The 19,005-nt window shown below is 44.7% G+C and overlaps 1 protein-coding gene across 4 annotated transcripts in view; it reads right to left on the bottom strand.

Moving 5' to 3' along the window:
- Positions 1-19,005, bottom strand: part of LOC139230007 (ADP-ribosylation factor-binding protein GGA1-like) — a 78,844-nt gene that overhangs the window by 19,582 nt on the left and 40,257 nt on the right. For all 4 annotated transcript variants that reach the window (XR_011587874.1, XR_011587875.1, XM_070861723.1 and 1 more), the window contains 8 exons: positions 16,104-16,202; positions 14,858-14,981; positions 12,442-12,542; positions 6,384-6,464; positions 5,313-5,450; positions 3,968-4,049; positions 2,587-2,694; positions 183-335 (listed from right to left, as the gene is read on the bottom strand). Coding sequence is in view for 2 of the 4 variants with exons in the window: in XM_070861723.1 (XP_070717824.1) it covers positions 183-335; positions 2,587-2,694; positions 3,968-4,049; positions 5,313-5,450; positions 6,384-6,464; positions 12,442-12,542; positions 14,858-14,981; positions 16,104-16,187 (871 nt within the window). In the remaining 2 variants the exon portion in view is untranslated. The remainder of the gene's footprint in view (positions 1-182; positions 336-2,586; positions 2,695-3,967; positions 4,050-5,312; positions 5,451-6,383; positions 6,465-12,441; positions 12,543-14,857; positions 14,982-16,103; positions 16,203-19,005) is intronic.

Genomic DNA, 19,005 nt, shown 5'->3' with positions numbered 1-19,005 from the left:
GGAAGATAGGAGGCCTTCCACGAGAGCGTTGGAATGGTCACATCTAGAGGTGACAAAGGCATGGATGAGGGTTTCAGCAGCAGATGAGCAGAGGCAAATAATAAAATTCTGCACTATTGAGGGGGTATTAAAAGACAGATCTGGTGCATTTGGAGAGAAGCGTTTTATAAAAAAACTCTCACCTAATGACATTAATTCATCGTCGAGTAACGACACAGAGCTGCTGAGATCCTGCGACAGGTCAGGGTTCCAGGTCTGATTGGCAGGGGCAGCAGGGTAAGGAGTGTTTGAACCAGTGTCCAACCCAGACAGGTCTAGTAGAGCAGAACTGCTGGCTAGAAATAATAAAAAATAAAATTAACACGTTCAATCTCGTGGCATGTAATCTTCTCCGATATCTCGAAGCTGCATTCAAGATTATTGACCTCCATTACATAAAGGCCAGCTCTTTATTAAGTAGTTTGAATCCATTCAATAAACAGGATAAATTATTCCTCCGTCCTGTTTATAGGCAGCTACTGTTTTGTTCGATCCTCGACACAAGTAATAAATACCCTCGTTATACAGGAGGACAATTTCATTGTCGCTACACTTTCAGTGAGAGCCATGTGTAATGTATGTACCTGTGAGGATGCTCATGGGTTTGTAGAGTTGTTGCATTGTGAGTGGCTTAGCCAGTCACGTGATGTTCACAAGACTCAATAAAACCCCAGTCAGTTGGGTCTAAGTCAACCACGATGAGGCAGATGGTTGTAAGCCTGGTGGATGAACTGGTAATGTGTAGTGTGATTGTTAAACCTTTTGCTAATAAACAAACTAGTTCTTAATAGCAATGTGTTGCTATGAATTCTTAAGCAAAGAACCCATGAAGCAAATACATTACACCATGCTTACAGGAGCATGGGTTAGAGATAGGGTTATTGTGGAGCCTCTGCTCTTTTCGAATGCTGGTTAGTTTGGAGCACATATTGGTGAATTTACCCTATAGTCAATGGTCTAGAAATTCATCTCGGGCAGTGGCACGAAACGGATGGTATCGGATCGGCTGCCCGTTATAGGCAGCGCCTGATATTCAGTTTCATTAATGATTAATTCTAGATTATTGACCGAACCGTGGTCGCGGAATGTCGGAAAACCTAATTACCGTGCACTACAAGTTGCAGTAAATAGTTTGGCAAAATATCTTCCACGATTTGCTGGCTCTACTTAAATGCAAGGAGCCATTTGGCACTGGTTAAATGCAGACTTAAATCCCTCTACTCTAACCAACAATGTGACTTGACCCAAATCTCCAAAAGCTGCTTCGACTGTACCAGTGAGACATCGGCATTTCTACACTAACCATTCCTAAACTGATCCAAGTGAGAACGATGAAGTGCCAAAAATATGGGCAGTTTTGAGATTAAAATTCAAGAACTGGACCAAGACTGTCCAAAACCTCTCACTTTCTCCTTTGTACTTCATTGGCTGTAAAGCGCTTTGAGACGTCCGGTGGTCATGAAATGTGCTATTCTTTCCTTGCAGTTTCACAATGCCATGCACCCTCACCCGCCTCTGCCCATATACGCTGCAAAGAGGTGCACGCCAGTTTGGATAGACCCTTCCTCGCGTCTTTGTGGGCAAGTTCCTGGCATCCTCGCAACACAGGTCAGGAATTCATCATACAGGAAACTTGCAGACGTGAATCTACATTCCTACCATAACTGAAGGGTCTACTGTGTCAGCTTGGTTTGGTTGGCCGCACTCTGACGTCTGGGTCAGAAGGTCGTGCGTTCAAGCCTCATACTTGGGTTGGAGCTCATAAATGAGGCCGTCATTGCCTGTGAACTACTAAGGGAGTGCTGCATCATCCTTCAGATGAGATATCAAACTAGGAACCATCTGCCTTCTCTGCTGGTTCAGGTGGGTTTTAAAAGATTCCCTGGCAAAGAAGGGAAGGAAGGCCTTTTGGTGCCCTGGCCAATATTGTTCCCCTCAACCAACCATTGTCTAGCCATTCAACCTCACTGTTTGCGTGTAAGCCATGGCTCAGTGGGCAGCACCCTCGCCTCAGAGTCAGAAGGTAGTGGGTTCTCAAGTATCACTACAGGGACTGGAGCACAAAAATCTACGCTGACACTCCACTGCAGTACTGGGGGAGTTCTGCACTGTTGGAGGTGCCGTCTTTCAGGTTAGACGTTAAAAACCGAGGTCCCGCCTGTTCTCTCAGGTGGATGTAAAAGATCCCATGGCACTTTTTCGAAGAGCGCATTGGGAGTTATCCCCGGTGTCCTGGCCAATATTTATCCCTCAATCAATATCACCGAAAAAAAACTGATTATTTGGTCATTATCACCTTGCTGTTTCTGGGAGCTTGCTGTGCACAAATTGGCTGCTGCGTTTCCTACATTACAACAGTGAATACACTTGAAAAAAAGAACTTAACTGGCTGTAAAGTGCTTTGGGATGTCTGGTGGTCGTGAAAGGCGCTATATAAATACAAGCCTATCTTTCTTTATGCTGCCTGACACGTAGGGGATGGGTGGGAACTGCTGCCTCCGCAGTTACATTAGCGGGGGGGAAAAAGTACAAGATAATGTCACATACCTTTAATGTTTGGCAGGTCAATCATGCCATTAACCTCTTCCCCCTTCACTATCTTCTTGTACATGTTAATGACCTGTGTTAAGTTATCATTTGCTTGCAGGATTTCAGCTGGGGAGGAAAAAAAAAAGAGATGGAAGCAAGCTTGTAAACAAAAGTCTACTTTTAATAAGATCTGTTCATTTAACTTTCTACAGTGCAAGCATCTAACAAGAGTCCAAAACAAAGCTGCAAAATGATGCCGGATAAGTCTGACAAAAATGAGGAAGACGTACAAGAAGAAAATGAAAAGTTGGTCAGTCAGTATCGGAAACAGAAAACTTGCTCAACATTTCAAAATTTGCCGACCATTTGAATGCTGATGGTCCTGCTGTGTGTTCCCAGCACTTGCTGGTTTTTACTTAGATTAACACAGCTCTTTATCTCTGTGCATATATGCTATGTACTCTCCTTGCAATGCACAACATATTACAGCGCTAACGGGAGCTGTACTAATCATGGCCTGTCTCTTTACAACGACAAAGATTAACTGGAATGAACAGACACAAATTGTGGTTAATTAGAAGCCATTCCTTGCAATCAGCTGTGGCTCAGTTACTAGCACCCTCGCCTCTGAATCAGAAGGTTGTGGGTTCACGTCCCACTCCAGGGACTTGAGTTTAAGGAAAAAAAAATCTAGGCTGATACTGAGGGAGCGCTGCACTGTCGGAGGTGCTGTCTTTCGGATGAGATGTTAAACTGAGACCCCGTTTGCTCTCTCAGGTAAAAGAGCCCATGGTACTATTTCAAAGAAGAGCAAGGGAGTTATCCCTGGTGTCCTGGCCAATATTTGTCCGTCAATAAAGAAAGACTTGGATTTATATAGTGCGTTTCATGCCCACCAGCGCTTTACAGCCAATTAAGTAGTTTTGGAGTGTAGTCACTGTTGTAATGTAGAACATCACTAAAACTGATTATTTGGTCATTATCAAATTGCTGTCTGTGGGAGCTTGCTGTGCGCCAATTGGCTGCCGCATTTCCTACATTACAAGTGATGACACTTCAAAAAAAGGACTTCATTGGCTGTAAAGCGCTTGGGGACATCCGGTGGTTGTGAAAGGCGCTATATAAATGCATGTCTTTCCTTTTCTTTTTTTTAAGTAAAAAGTGGGTTCCATTTATGTAAACAGCGGAAACAATTTGCACGTATCCATACAGCCATCCCATCGTTCCCATATGCTTCACTTCCACAACGGTACCGTGCAGTTCATTTTAATAGAATAATTATGGCTGTTTCATATAACTGGATATTTTGGTTAACTAGAACTAACACAATTAACAATGTAAAAATGGTCATGGGAAGCAACTAATTAGCTAAGTTTACAGCATTGCTCATTGAATTTACCTAGTGCCTCATCATTATCTTCGGTGTCACTGGCCAATCGGAACAGCGTGGGCCTCATCTTTTCACATCGCTGGTACAACTCCTGCAGCGACCACGTATAGAAACAAAGAATTTCATTAAGCAAAAAAAAAATCAAATATCTTCCAAGTACCTCAGTTTAAAGCAATTAATAAGAGATCACACCTCACAGGGCATGTGGAGTCAGGATGCGATACTGTCAGCTGCTGTGCCTGAGAGACGTTATAAAGGGGAATATCCTTCACACTTCGTCCCAGTTGAGGCAGATGGCACGAAGAACTCCCCTTGCCATCAGCGATGCTAAACTGATTCAGGGTTCCAGGAGGCAAGGGGTCACATAAGAATTAGGAGCAGGAATAGGCCATTCGGCCCCTCGAGCCTGCTCCGCCATTCAATAAGATCATGGCTGATCTTCTACCTCAACTCCAATTTCCTGTACTATGCTTTGATTCCCTTAATATTAAAAAATCTATCGGTCTATCGTCACTATACGATAAACTCTCCAAATATATTTCCCACTGCAGCATGTTTCAATTTACGTGCTTGTGGACCACAAGATTGAGGATCAGTTTTCGTGATTACGCCCACAATCCTTTAGTAGGGATGCACACCAATGACCCCTCTCGTTTTTTTTCATGCGTGGTCCCTTTAAATTTTCTGTGCGGCCACGCAAAGCGTCGGAGCAGGCTCGAGGGGGCATATGGCCTACTCCTGCTCCTATTTCTTATGTTCTCCAGCGACTTGTGCAGGACCTCCCGACTAATGCATTTCCGTGCGCCTATGCACTTTGGGGGGGGGGGGGGAAACAGTGGCGCAGACTGAGATTTCCCAACACACACTCCCCTGCTGGTAGCACATTATATTGTACAATTCCATGGCAGCTCAAAAGGTGCCAAGCACATGGAGAAATGATGCACGTTTATATATTTTTGTGCTCCGCCTCAATTTCAAAATTCTCATCCTTGTTTTTAAATCCCTCCATGGCCTCACCCTCTCCCTCTCCCTATTTCTGTAATCTCCTCCAGCCCACCCCACCCCCACCCACCCAGAGATGTCTGCATTCCTCTAATTGTGCCATCCTGAGCATCTATGATAATCGGTCAACCATTGGTGGCCGTGCCTTTCTTGAAACTATGCCCATGACGAGCTCATCATACAAAGCTGCACAGCATAACACACGGTCTAAATGGAAAACCTCTTTCAGAAGAGGCAGCCTCAATGGTTATTTTGTAAGCGGAGTGTTATAGCGACTCTGGGTGCAAGTTCTATTCTGCAGATGTGATGCACACATGTACACACAGAAAGCTTCTTCTCACCACTCACTCACCTTCATTATCTCTTCGTTACTCTCCGAGGTCTCGTCCTTGCTGTAATTCTCCAGCATCTCGCTCAGAAGTTTAACATTGTTGTTCACCTCCTCGATTGCGTTCACCCGTTTAGAAATCTTCTCCATTCTTTTCTGGTCCTAGGGATTTAAAAACCAGGTTCGGGTTTTCGACACAGCCTTTTCCACAGGTGGCAACATCTTTACCGAAGGTGCGAGAAAATAAAATAAAATAGAAATGGGCTGTGGGGAGGGGGAAAACGGCTGTATAGGTGGGTTAGATTCTGGACTTTCACCTCTGGGACGGAGTTCAAGTCCGTCCTAGATTTCTGGGATTGAAGTCCCCTTTGTCTGCAAGGGGATTATATAAAGTAAGTTTGGGCAGTCTCAACGCACATATCCACACCACAAAACTGCCCTTAATTTGGCACTAACTGGCAATCTCACTCAAGGCCACAGGACGGTTGACAGGTCACAGCAGAATGTTCCAGTACTAAAGTAGAGGATGCTCCGCTGATGATGGGGCAGAGAGGGTTACTTTGCTATACCTGATCAGAGTTTTTTATTTCATGGGATGTGGACAAGACCAGCATTTATTGCCCATCCCTAATCGCCCCTTGAGAAGGTGGTGGTGAGCCACCTTCTTGAACCGCTGCAGTCCGTGTGGTGAAGGTGCTCCCACAGTGCTGTTAGGGAGGGAGTTCCAGGATTTTGACCCAGCGGCAATGAAGGAACGGCCGATATATTTCCAAGTCAGGATGGTGTGCGACTTGGAGGGGAGCTTGGAGCTGGTGGGGTTCCCATGTGCCTTCTGCCCTTGTCCATCTAGGTGGTAGGGAGATGCTATCGAAGAAGCCTTGGCGAGTTGCTGCAGTACATCTTGTAGATGGTTCACACTGCAGCTACGTTACTTGTATTCCATTCCCCAACGCCAACACCGCCACATCATGAGACACAGAAGGAAATGAAAAAATTGGATTGCAATGTTAAAAAAGAAAAGATTTTAGTGCCCACTTTACACTTTCCAGAAAGCTGGCAGTCCCAAAACTCTGGGAACTAAGGAACAAGACCAACCTCTTGGACCATCTCCTTGATTAGTTTATTTGCAGCTCGCAGGTCCTCTGGGTGACTGCTCTTCAGAAGTCTGGCCAGCAGCTAAAACATACAATTGCACAAATCAATTCGATGGGGGCAGTAACTACAGCATTGACAATGTCAAACGGGCTGCGAACTGGCTCGGGAGCCTTCTGTGTCACTTCCCTCCCAGTCAAAACAAAACAGTCCAGAGCCACTTCAAATGTAATGTGTACTGTGCCGTCACAAAACTAAATGTCTCCCGCTAGCTATCAGATGGTGCATTGTGTCACTATACAACACCATCTAGTGATAGAAATGAACACAACAGTAATATACATCAATGGGCCATTTTCTGAACTGAGTGAATGGTGTGATCAATGCTCCCTTTAAGCTGCGCAGCACCGCAGCCGTCTTGAGCTCGCACACAGCCGTTTCATCGGCTTTTAAATGCAATAACCCCTTGCATGCACAGATTTTTGAATGGGCTGCGCAGCCCAAAAAGACATTAGAGAAAACATCGGCTGTGATTGTGCCACAATTGTAAAGCTCCTACATTACAACAGTGGCTACACTTCAAAAGTACTTCATTGGCTGCAAAGCGCTTCGGGCCATCCTGAGGTCATGAAAGGCGCTGTAGAAATGCAAGTTCTTTCAGCTGCAACAGTGCGGAGAGTGTATCTGTCCATCTGACACTCATCAGTGGAGAAAAAAAACATTACCGCTACATGGGAGAGATTGTAAGTAATGCCGACCTCAAGTATGTGTGATTGTTTTTTTCTTTTCTTTTTTTTTTGCGTATTGGGAATGTTTTTGGTAGGATTTTTTTTTCAGGTTTTTTTTTCTCCCTAGGCCTCTCTCTCAGAGCGCTCCCAGGCCACGAGCTCCGTTGGGCGGGCCACATTGTCCACGTGCCCGACACAAAACTCCCAAAGCAAGCGCTCTACTCAGAACTCCTACACGGCAAGCGATCCCCAGGTGGGCAAGGAAACGTTTCAAGGACACCCTCAAAGCCTCCTTAATAAAATGCAGCATCCCCATCGACACCCGGGAGACCCTGGCCAAAGACCACCCTAAGTGGAGGAAGAGCATCCGGGAGGGCGCTGAGCACCTCGAGTCTCGTCGCCGAGCATGCAGAAAGCAAGCGCAGGCAGCGGAAGGAGCGTGCGGCAAACCAGACTCTCCACCCACCCTTTCCTTCAATGACTGTCCATCCCACTTGTGACAGAGACTGTAATTCCCATATTGGACTGTGCAGTCATCTGAGAACTCACTTTTACAGTGGCAGCAAGTCTTCCTCGATTTCGAAGGACTGCCTATGATATGATGATTAGCTCGGGATTTTCACTTGCTCAGCCGGCCTAGCGCCCTAAAAGAGGTGTGCAATGCCTCCCTTAGCGCTCCGCCCCACACTCAGGGCCCAGCTAATGAACTTTGCTGACTGAGGCACACACTGTTCCCGGGCGCAAACTTTATTGCCCCGCCGCCATTACTGCCCCGAAATGACCAAAGTCGAAAATGCAGCCCCTGGAACTTTGTAATAGAAATTAAATTTGACTTATTCAGGCACTGTTAAGCAGTGGTCCTGCTCAAGGGTTTCAGTTCTTGACATCGCACCACAGTAACAAGATACAAACACTGGCCTATATATCTATAATACCTTAAAAATCTTACACCTGTGCGCATTTCCTGCCGCAGTTTTGGGCAATGTTTTTTCTGTAATGTGTGGAAATGTATTTTTATCCAAGCTGATACCACACGGTATTTTTATGCCCTTTTAATATAAAACAAAATGGAGTCCTGGTCCTTCCAGGAATTTCTGCAACAAGCAGTCGGTTTGCATAAACAGCTAAACCTGGCTTGAAATGGCTGATAGCCACCAGACAGCTGGGAGGCAAGTCCTGCTGAGACAAGTACCCCCCATGGTGCTCTCCTATTGTCTATATAACACCAGTTCCACTCCACCCCACCCTGTTCAAAGTACTCAAACCACCAGCCATTATCTCTTGTAGAGACCTCATCCATTTGATGTAAAAAGATAACTGACCAGGAAACCGGACAATCCTGACACAATGCAAGGCAGGTAATAGCTCATTACTACACTTTCATCGAGTAATGGCCTGCTGGCCAACTAATAACCCTGACAAAAGGAAATATCTGGAAACCATGTCAGGACAAGGATGTAGTAATTAACTCTTTATCTGTATTCACTGACTGCGAGACAGAGCCAATACACAGGGAGAGGCCATAACTTGGGTTTTACTGTATAAATATCTCGTGAAATTGTACCATTGCGGGGGTGTTCACTTAGCCATTGACTGAGTGTGACCTTTCCCTTGCTAGCAAGTAAAATAAAGAAACTTCTGCCGGAGCTGAAGGTGTCTGAGTCGTTTATCGGAGGTCGAGATTTCGACAGTTACTTCTTGGCGGTTCGACTGAGATGTATACACTCTGCCCTGTGAGTAAAACGGATACAGGGCAGAGTGTATGCATCTCAGTGGCCAAAACAAGGTGAGCCTTTTGCTCACAAGAGGTTTCTTCACTGTTGAATCGCATATGTAATCTGATGTCCACAGGGAAGGTACTGCAATCTACGAGACTCGACATTTAAAAGCTAAAGTTTTTTTTTAATGATCATTTCTTTCTCAGCTCGCAGGCAGAAGAGATCTGGTTCTGGAAATATCTTGAAACAGCCCGGGGAAGGTTTCAGTAGGTATGGTAAAAACAGCGCTAGTCGATCGAAGGTTCTTATGTGATAAGAACCTTTTTTTTTCCTAATCTTATGTGATAAGATTAGGAAAAAAAAATGCGCTAATCGATCAAAGGTTCTTATGTGATAAGAGTTAATTAGGAAAACGGTTCTTATGTGATAAGATTAGAAAAAAAAAACGCTAATCGATCGAAGGTTCTTATGTGATAAGAGTTAAGGTAATGGGACCATAAGTTTTATAAGTTTTATTAGGATAAGTTAAGGATTCGGTCTGTAGTGGCGTACAACGCAGACTGAGAATTGATTATTTGTTTAGATAGAGTTTAAGGCTATGATTTGTATACTCGCGTGAATATTGTTTGTCCTAGTTGTCCTTGTTATACTGTTGTGTTCAATACCTTCGAGCGACATTGCAATTAGAGAAACGGGAAGAGTCACTAGGGAAAATTGTGATTCAGAAAAACAAGGATTGATCGAGAAAAGAAACAGTAACTGATTGATCAACTCCGGTTGGTTCGTGCCAACATATCTCACACACCCAGATTGAGCCCGAATTAAGAGCCTTTTCAGGCCACGTAACGGCCAGGAGAAGTGGGCGTAGAGAACTCGGTTGGCCGAAAGGATTGTGAGATCAGAAACTGTGGAAAATCTTAATCATCCAGAATGGGTGCCGGAGCAAGTTACAACACCACAAAAAGGCACACTAGCCTATGTCATGCTCCAGAATTGTGGTCAGTCTTCAATTGACCACCAAAATAAAAATGGGTAAAGTGGACTAAGGGTGAAAACAGGCCATTTCCACCCGATGGTTCATTTAATTTAGAGAGAACAACATGTCTAGAGGAGTGTCTTATGAACAGAGATCCAGGGTAGAAGAGGTAAAAAAAAAAGGAAAGTAATAAAAAAGGCCTGGGTTCCGATTCTTCAAGCCCATGTAAAATTAACAGAGGAAGTAAATCAATATAAAAAAAAAAATAGAACCTGATAGTGACTTATGGATTCAAAAAAATTAAAGCTGGCCAACAAAAAAAAGCTTTATTGAATGAAGAGAGACTTTTGTGAATGTCTGTCTTCGAATGAGAGTGCTTCTGTATTTTTTTTCTCATGTGTCTGGAAACCTGTTTGGAAAGGCTGTGGAACTGCCTGTTCATTTTAGCTCCACCCACTTTTTCAAACAGAGTGAAGGTTTTTTTTTAACCCTTCATAGTGTTGTCCTGTATGTGGGAAGTTTAAGACATTTTAAGTTAGAAACGCAGGTGTGCATTTATTCGAATGAGAAGTTACGGAGCTAGGGATAGGTTTGTTGAGACATGGTCTCGGTGGTTAAAAAAAAAGAGAATTTATTTGACACGCTCACTTACTTGTCGAAATAAGACACGCAATCATTGATTACATTGGGTTGAAAGACATAAATTTAGTCGAGGAGTGAGATAAAGAACGGGGAAGGGAAGTTGTAATGCCTTGGGAAGTTGTAATGCCTTTTTAAAAAAAAAAAGCATTTGTGGGTCTCTCGAGACTGCAGGCTGGGGGAGTACGCTCCCATTGTTCTTGGTGTAAAATCTTGACGCGAAAGCTTCTAGCTCAGTAAGAGGATTTGTTTTTTTTTTAGATAAAGAGTGGCAGTACAATATTTGAATTGGGATTTTGAGATATTTCAGGTGATCTCCTTGATCAACATTTTGGGTGTATTGGAAAAATCTTGGGTTTGGAAGCCTTTTAATAAAATTATAAAACAAATACTTTACATTCTGTGATCTGTGAATCACTATAAGCATAAATGAGAAGTCCGTGTAACACACTGATTCTTTCCGGTGCAGAAGCCCAATAGTGACAAATGGAGGTTTGTCCAAGACCTACGAGCTGTGAATGAATCTACTATATTCTCACAATGCTTAAAGAAGGATTTGGAATGAATTATCCCGGAATGCTTTCCAGACTCTTAAGCAGTCCCTCACTTCAGCACCAGCCTTGGGATTACCAGATTACACTAAGACATTCAACTTATTTGTTCATCACAAGTCGGGTTTTGCACAACCTGTTTTGACTCAGTTACACAGGGACAGGCAGCGACTGATAGCGTATTTCAGTACCCACCTCGACCCAGTGACACGCGGACTACCAGGATGTCTTCCTTCTTTGGCAGCAGCTTATTACACTGTACAACAGGCTCAGACAATAACTCTAAATCATCAAACCGTTCTATACATCCCACACTCTGTCGAGATTTTACTTACTAAATGTACCACCCCACCCTAACTCCTGCAAGAACCACTAAATATGAAGTTGAACTGTTATCAAATCCAAACCTGATCATTAAAAGATGTCCTTATATCATTAAATCCAGCCACTCTACTCCCCACGGAAGAAGACGGCGAACCCCATTCATGTGAAAAGGTAACCGAATTAGTGACTAAACCACGTATCAATTTAACAGATGTACCAATGTGTAACCCTGATCGAGTGTACTATGTTGACGGATCAGCCTTACGAAATGATAGGGGCCAACCTAGAGCGGCTTATGCAATTGTAACCCAGTTTAATGTTGTCAAAACAGCCTCTCTTCCAGATTCCTTTTCAGCCCAACAAGCCGAATTGTTTGTGTTAACTCGAGCCTGTATTCTGGCTAAAGGACAAACAGTTAATATTTACACCAACTCCAGGTATGCTTTTGGGGCATCACTTGACTATGGACAAATTTGGAAGATTCGCGGGTACCTGACTTCTTCATCCAGAATGGGTGCCGGACAAATGGGTGCAGGAAACTGGACAATCCTGACACAATGCAAGGCAGGTAATAGCTCATTACCACACTCTCATCGAGTAATGGCCAGCTGGTCAACTAATAACCCTGACAAAAGGAAATATCTGGAAACCATGTCAGGACAAGGATGTAGTAATTAACTCTTTATCTGTATTCACTGACTGCGAGACAGAGCCAATACACAGGGAGAGGCCATAACTTGGGTTTTACTGTATAAATATCTCGTGAAATTGTACCATTGCGGGGGTGTTCACTTAGCCATTGACTGAGTGTGACCTTTCCCTTGCTAGCAAGTAAAATAAAGAAACTTCTGCCGGAGCTGAAGTTGTCTGAGTTGTTTACCGGAGGTCGAGATTTCGACAAATGCATAGAAATTCCAATGCTCCAACCAACTCTACTTCCCAAACTGCTTACGTTTTGCAATTTAACAATAATAAAAATATGAAATCAGCATTTTAAAATGGAGACTGAATTACATCTGCACACCATGGCTCAACTAGCCCGTGTCCTCTAACCCTACTTCACTGGACGACTACACTTGGTCTCGCTCTCCCTGTAGACAATGCCACGGGAGACCGACGAGTTACCTTAGATTTTTCCTCATCTTCAAACATAGCATTCTTCGAACGTGGAGGGGGTGGAGGAAGCAGCTCGTCATCAGGTAACACCGGATCCTGTTTTATAATTCCTGCGGAATATTAGAGGGGACAGAATATCAAACAGGAAACTCGCTGCAAACAGTAGAACGGCTCAGGAGCACGAGAAGCACGGCTTCACTAAAGAGTGCAGGGTCACTAGCAGCTCTGGACAAGCTAGAGTGCAAAGCCACTCACGAGCTTGCTAGCATTATAAGTGAAGTTCTCCCTCTAGCTCCAATCCATAGCAATCCCTCTCCCCCTTGCCGAACCTGGCTGTACTCATTGATTTGTTCCCAACAGCTACTCTCTCTGGTTACAAGTCCTTCAAGCGCGAGCTGCACCCGTTTCTGGTTGGGGTGGAAATCACCTCTTGCAGAAGGTAGGTCCTGCAGGGAATTCAGGGCCAGAGTGATCTCCTGGACTAGCTTCGATCGCCTGGATGGGTCGGAGAGGAATTTCTCAGATTTTTCCCCCCCAAAGTGGCATGAGTTTTTAAAAAAGCTGTTTTGTTTCCTCTCCCAGGCGATCACATGCTTTCGGGTGAGGTGGAGAGTGTAGACAATTGTATGGGACAGGCTCGATGGACCAGAGGGTCTTTACCCGTCCGTCATTATTCGTATGTTCAGGTTATTTTATATAACAATTTTATTGCAAATGAAGAATTCATTTTAACCATTTTTGTTAATGGAAGTATTGTTCAAAGTAAAAAAAAAATCTTCCAATACTCATCAACAACTGGTCACCAGTTCAAACTCTTGTCCTTAGAAGCATTCATTTAGTTGGTGGCAGTTTCTTAAAGAACATAAAGAGCAGGAGTCGGTTATTTGGTCCCTCGAGCCTGCTCTGCCATTCAGTAACAGCAAGGCAAACAAGAAGCTTCCCTTGTATTTCAGTGAAATTCTGTGGTATCAGAGGACTGTTTGCAGCCACTTATTTCTGCTCAAAGGGAAGTTTCTGCTTAAGTCACTTGGACCCATTTATGTACAGGTTAAAGGTGATCTGACCTGTATTATCTGTGGGCAATTTCTTACTGCTCTGAACCAAACGCATTTCACAAAGTAAAAATGATCAACCTACTGAATTCTGCAAGGGACAATTCTCTACCTGACTAATCCTCAGCTCCGGCCTCCAAGATTAAAAAAACACCCGCCCAGCCCCACCACAACAGTGCCTTCAGCCTGGCATCTCACAGGGCTTTACACTAACTACCAACAGAAAAGCCAAAAGCCCGATCCATTCACGTTGATGAGCAATTACATTGAATGCACAGCACAGAACTAGGACATTTGGTCCATGCTGGTGTTTATGCTCCACACGAGACTCCAGCCATTCCCCCTTCATCTCACCCGATCAGCATACCCTTCCATTCCTTTCTCTCTCAGTGGTTCAGGGACTTGAGCACAGAAATCCAGGCTGACACTCCCAGTGCAGTGCTGAGGGAGCGCTGCACTGTTGGAGGTGCCGTGTTTCGGATGAGACATTACACCAAGGCCCCGTCTGCCTTCTCAGGTCGACGTAAAAGATCCCATGGCGCTATTTCGAAGAAGAGCAGGGGAATTATCCCCGATGTCCTGGGCCAATATTTATCCCTCAATCAACATAACAAAAACAGATTATCTGGGTCATTATCACACTGTTTGTGGGAGCTTGCTGTGTGCAAATTGGCTGCCACTTTTCCCACATTACAACAGTGACTACACTCCAAAAAGTACTTCATTGGCTGTAAAGCACTTTTGAGACATCTAGTGGTCGTGAAAGGGGCTATATAAATGCAAGCCTTTCTTTCTTCTTTTGTTTTCTCTCTCCCTCTCTCTCTCTCATGTGTTTATCTAGCTTCCCCTTAAATGCATCTCTGCTAGTCGCTTCAACTACTCCAATGTGGTAGCGAGTTCCAGATTCTAACCACTCTCTGGGTAAAGAAGTTTCTCCTGAATTCCCTATTGGATTTATTAGTGACTACAGGTATCTTATATTTATGGCCCCTCGTTTTGGTGTCTCCAACATGTGGAAAATTCTTCCCTATGTCTACCCCTTTGATAATCGTAAAGATCTCTATCAGGTCACCATACAGCCTTCTCTTTCCTCAAGAAAAGAGCTCCAGCCTGTTCAATCTTTCCTGATAGGTATAGCTCCTCAGTTCTGGTATCATTCTTGTAAATAGGTGCAAAATTATGAACTGTGTTTAACTGCAGTCGTGCAATGTGCACACAGGACATGTACTGATACAATACCTGTTAGAATAATTGTGCAGACGGGTACCATAGTGTTGCATAGTTCAGGATCAGAGCATTTTGTTAGAGGCATGTTGGCATCAAGCAAAGTGCCCACTAGTGGCCCACACTCAACTGGGACAGATTGAACCAACCTTGTTTTTTAAGCATGTGATAGGCCTCTGTGATCTTCAACTCGTCTGGTAGACCCACCGTCCAGCTGAACATCAATTCTAAAACTTTCGTCTTTACTTTCTCAGGAGCTCGTGTTCCCAGGTACTGATGAAGAAAACACAAAAATGAATAGGTTAAAGCAGTCCTTAACAGCAATGTTTGAAACAGAATTTCTAACAGTGCAACTCCACAGTTAAGAATTTGTTTAAGTAGTCTCTCTTAGTCACAGACACATTAAGGCCGATATTTTTTTTTATTTGTTCATGGGATGTGGGCGTCGCTGGCAAGGCCAGCATTTATTCCCCATTCCTAACTGCCCTCGAGAAGGTAGTGGTGAGCCGCCGCCTTGAACCGCAGAACACAGTTAAGAGTCAACCACATTGCTGTGGGCCTGGAGTCACATATAGGCCAGACCGGGTAAGAACGGCAGATTTCCCACCCTAAAGGCCATTAGTGAACCAGATGGGTTTTTCTGACAATTCGGTAGCTTCTTGGTCGCCATTACTGATACTAGCTTTTTAATTCCAGATTTATTTAATTAACTGAATTTAAATTCCCCGGCTGCGTGGTGGGATTTCAACTTATATTTCTCCGGATCATGAGTCCAGGCCTCTGGATTACTGGTCCAATAACATAACCATAATACTACCGTACCCCTATATTCCGACTTTTCTGCAGACGGTAATGAGTTGGCTTCATAGGGTAATGCAAGGTCAGCTGATTTGAATCATGTTTTAGGCATGCTACTCATGATGTGCCCAGGAGGACCAGCAGCCAATAAAGGACTGCTGGGCCATCCGTTCCAGCACCTGGAGAGACATGGGACAAGGTGGCATTGATCATCCTGTTCTTCTAGGTTTTTCAATTGGGATTCCCCCTTAAGTACCTTTCCCAAACAGGCACTGCGAGACTTGTGAACTGATCTGGTGCTCCCATCCCATTTTTGTGGTGGTGCCCTAATTTTTAACATTTTTTGAGGTCTGAATTGCCTAGGCTTCCAGTGCAACTTCGTGCTAGCCACCAACAAAGACGCACAACAGATATCTCAAGCGTTGCAGGCTTCTAGGCCTATTAATATGCATTATCGGTCCCATCGTCACACAATTTGCTACTTAGGCAGGAGAATCAGGTGGCAGGTGAGGATTACTCACTCTCTGGCCACCATCCATTTGCCATCACGACACAAGAATGCTACAAAGATTGCAGAGTCCCCGGTGTCAGACTTACCTTAGGCGACACCACTTTGATTAATTCATTCAAAAACCTGAACTTTCCCACTTCATTATGAAATCTTTTCCCACAGTTTTTCATACATGTCTCCAGGACCTGAATAAAAACACAATGAGGAAGGGAGGATTTAATTTTACTAACACTGGATGATATTGAATTTTTAAAAACACCTTTACTTCATGGAAGAAAAACACATTGGGCCGGAATTCGCGCTTTCCACGGGTGGGTACGAGGTGCGCACGTTCCCGTGGGGTCGCCTCATGTTCCGGGTTTAGGTACGTGAAGTGCACGCGCCGAAACCTGGAACTTGCGATCCGTCAAGAATTCACTTGACAGATTGCACGCCTCCGAGACTGAAGGGCTTCGGCAGGCGAGACTTGGGCTATTTGCCCAACCCCTGCCCAGGTAATAGAAACATGAGGCCGAAGTTTCGGCATCTGGTGAAAACGGCGCACCTCCGAGACTTACGTGACCTGCCTGGGCTCGAAGGTGCGCCAGAATATTCTGCAACAATTCTCCGGTCCTCCTGGAACATGGCGTAGAGTGGCGTGGCGCAGCGGAGTCTCCCTGGGGAGGAGTCTGCCTGCAGGGGGGGGAGGCGGGGCTAGGGATCATGCCTTCTTCCCAGAGCCGGCAGCGTTGCGCAGGCGCGTCTGCGCAATGGCTCGGGAGAGCGTGGATACGGGGAGGGGGGGTGTGGAGACCGGGAAGGGGGGGGGGGGGGGGGGGAGCGGATACCAGGAGGGTGGGGGGCACGTGGCAACCGGGGAGGGAGCGTGGGTTGGGGGGCACTCAATGATCGAAGGGCTGAAGGAGAGAGCAGGGGTGCCTCCTTCCAGCCTCTCCCCTACACCCCCCACCCACTCACACCCCCTCCCACCCCACACACACACGCCCCACCCTTCCCACCAGCAGCCCCCCCTGCACTCCCACTCACACACACACACACACACACACACACTCACACCCGCACCCCTCACTGTCAGATACAGAGAGAGAGACACTACAGAGAGAGACACTGACAGAGACACCTTCCCTTCACATAAAGGTAGGACTTCTAATTTTTAGTGATTGATTACTTATTACTTTGGTCTTGGTGCTTTAGGTGCAGGGTTCCTTCTATTTTTTATTAATTAATTGCTTGTTACTTTTTGTGCTTCGTTTAGTGCTTGGTGCTTTAAATGTACTGCTTTGTTTAGTGCTGTTAGATCTCTTAATTTCCAATGAAATACGAACTCCGATGGTAGTTTTAACTTTTTAATCTTGGCAGAGAGCAACAAACTGTTTGGCTTCAAGCTAGGTCTTTGTTCTTACTGAGACACATGGTCAAAATGGCTGTATTTTATACCTGAATCAATTTACAGAAAAGAACTCGCCTTCTTTGACCTTATTGGCTCAATTGAAAGTATTTTAACGTTTTAATTGGCTCGCTACCCAAGGTCCGAAAATGTCAAATTGATTGATGAGTTAATGCAACATGCCGAACTGCATGTAGCAGCCTTGACTTGCGGGTCTGTGAATTTTCACAGTCTGTCTAAATGAGCCTGTTTGAATACTCTATCAAGTGCTTAGTGCTTTAAATGTACTTTGCTTCTTTAATGTTGTTGTGAAGGTGTTTATGGAAAATCCTCTAACTTCCCTTACCCCCCGCTGTTGTGATGTTGATGTGTCCTTTGTGTTTAATGCTTCCCACCCGCCGTCTCTGGCTGTGCCTGCACTAAACTTAACTCTAGGTAAGGTTTTTCAGAACTTACAAAAGTGGACACTTACTTCATCCTAAGTTAGTTTGTAGTAAGTTTTCACTGCCGAAACTTGCAAAACTGGCCTGAGTGGCTGGACACACCCCCTTTTGAAAAAAAAGTACCTTACCTAAAGCCAACCTAAACTAACTCACTAGAACTGGAGCAAACTAATATCCGAGAATTGCAATTTCTAACATACTCCAAACTAAACTAGTTGCTCCAAAAAACTAGGAGCAACTCCACCCCAAACTTGGGCCCATAGAAACATAGAAAATAGGTGCAGAAGTAGGCCATTCGGCCCTTTGAGCCTGCACCATCATTCAATATGATCATGGCTGATCATGCAACTTTAGTACCCCATTCCTGCTTTCTCTCCATATCCCTTGATCCCTTTAGCCATAAGGGCCACATCTAACTCCCTTTTGAATATATCTAACAAACTGGCCTCAACAACTTTCTGTGGCAGAGAATTCCACAGATTAACAACTCTCTGAGTGAAGAAGTTTCTCCTCATCTCAGTCCTAAATGGTTACCCCTTATCCTTAGACTGTGACCCTTGGTTCTGGACTTCCCCAACATCACGAACATTCTTCCTGCATCTAACCTGTCCAATCCCATCAGAACTTTATATGTTTCTATGAGATCCCCTCTCATTCTTCTAAATTCTAGTGAATATAAGCCTAGTCGATTCAGTCTTTCGTCATATGTCAGTCCTGCCATCCCGGGAATCAGTCTGGTGAACCTTTGCTGCACTCCCTCAATAGCAAGAATGTCCTTCCTCAGATTAGGAGACCAAAACTGTACACAATATTGCAGGCGTGGCCTCACCAAGGGCCTGTACAACTGCAGAAAGACCTCCCTGCTCCTATACTCAAATCCTCTCGAAATGAAGGCCAACATGTCATTTGCCTTCTTCACTGCCTGCTGTACCTGCATGCCAACTTTCAATGACTGATGTACCATGCCACCCAGGTCTCGTTGCACCTCCCCTTTTCCTAATTTGTCACCATTCAGATAATATTGTGCCTTCCTGTTTTTGCCACCAAAGTGGATAACCTCACATTTATCTACATTATACCGCATCTGCAATGCATTTGCCCACTCACCTAACCTGTCCAAGTCACCCTGCAGCCTCTTAGCATTCTCCTCACAGCTCA

Source organism: Pristiophorus japonicus, chromosome 19 (genome assembly GCF_044704955.1).
Source record: "Pristiophorus japonicus isolate sPriJap1 chromosome 19, sPriJap1.hap1, whole genome shotgun sequence".
Taxonomy (NCBI): Eukaryota; Metazoa; Chordata; class Chondrichthyes; family Pristiophoridae; genus Pristiophorus; species Pristiophorus japonicus.
This window is presented reverse-complemented; position numbering and strand designations above follow the sequence as displayed.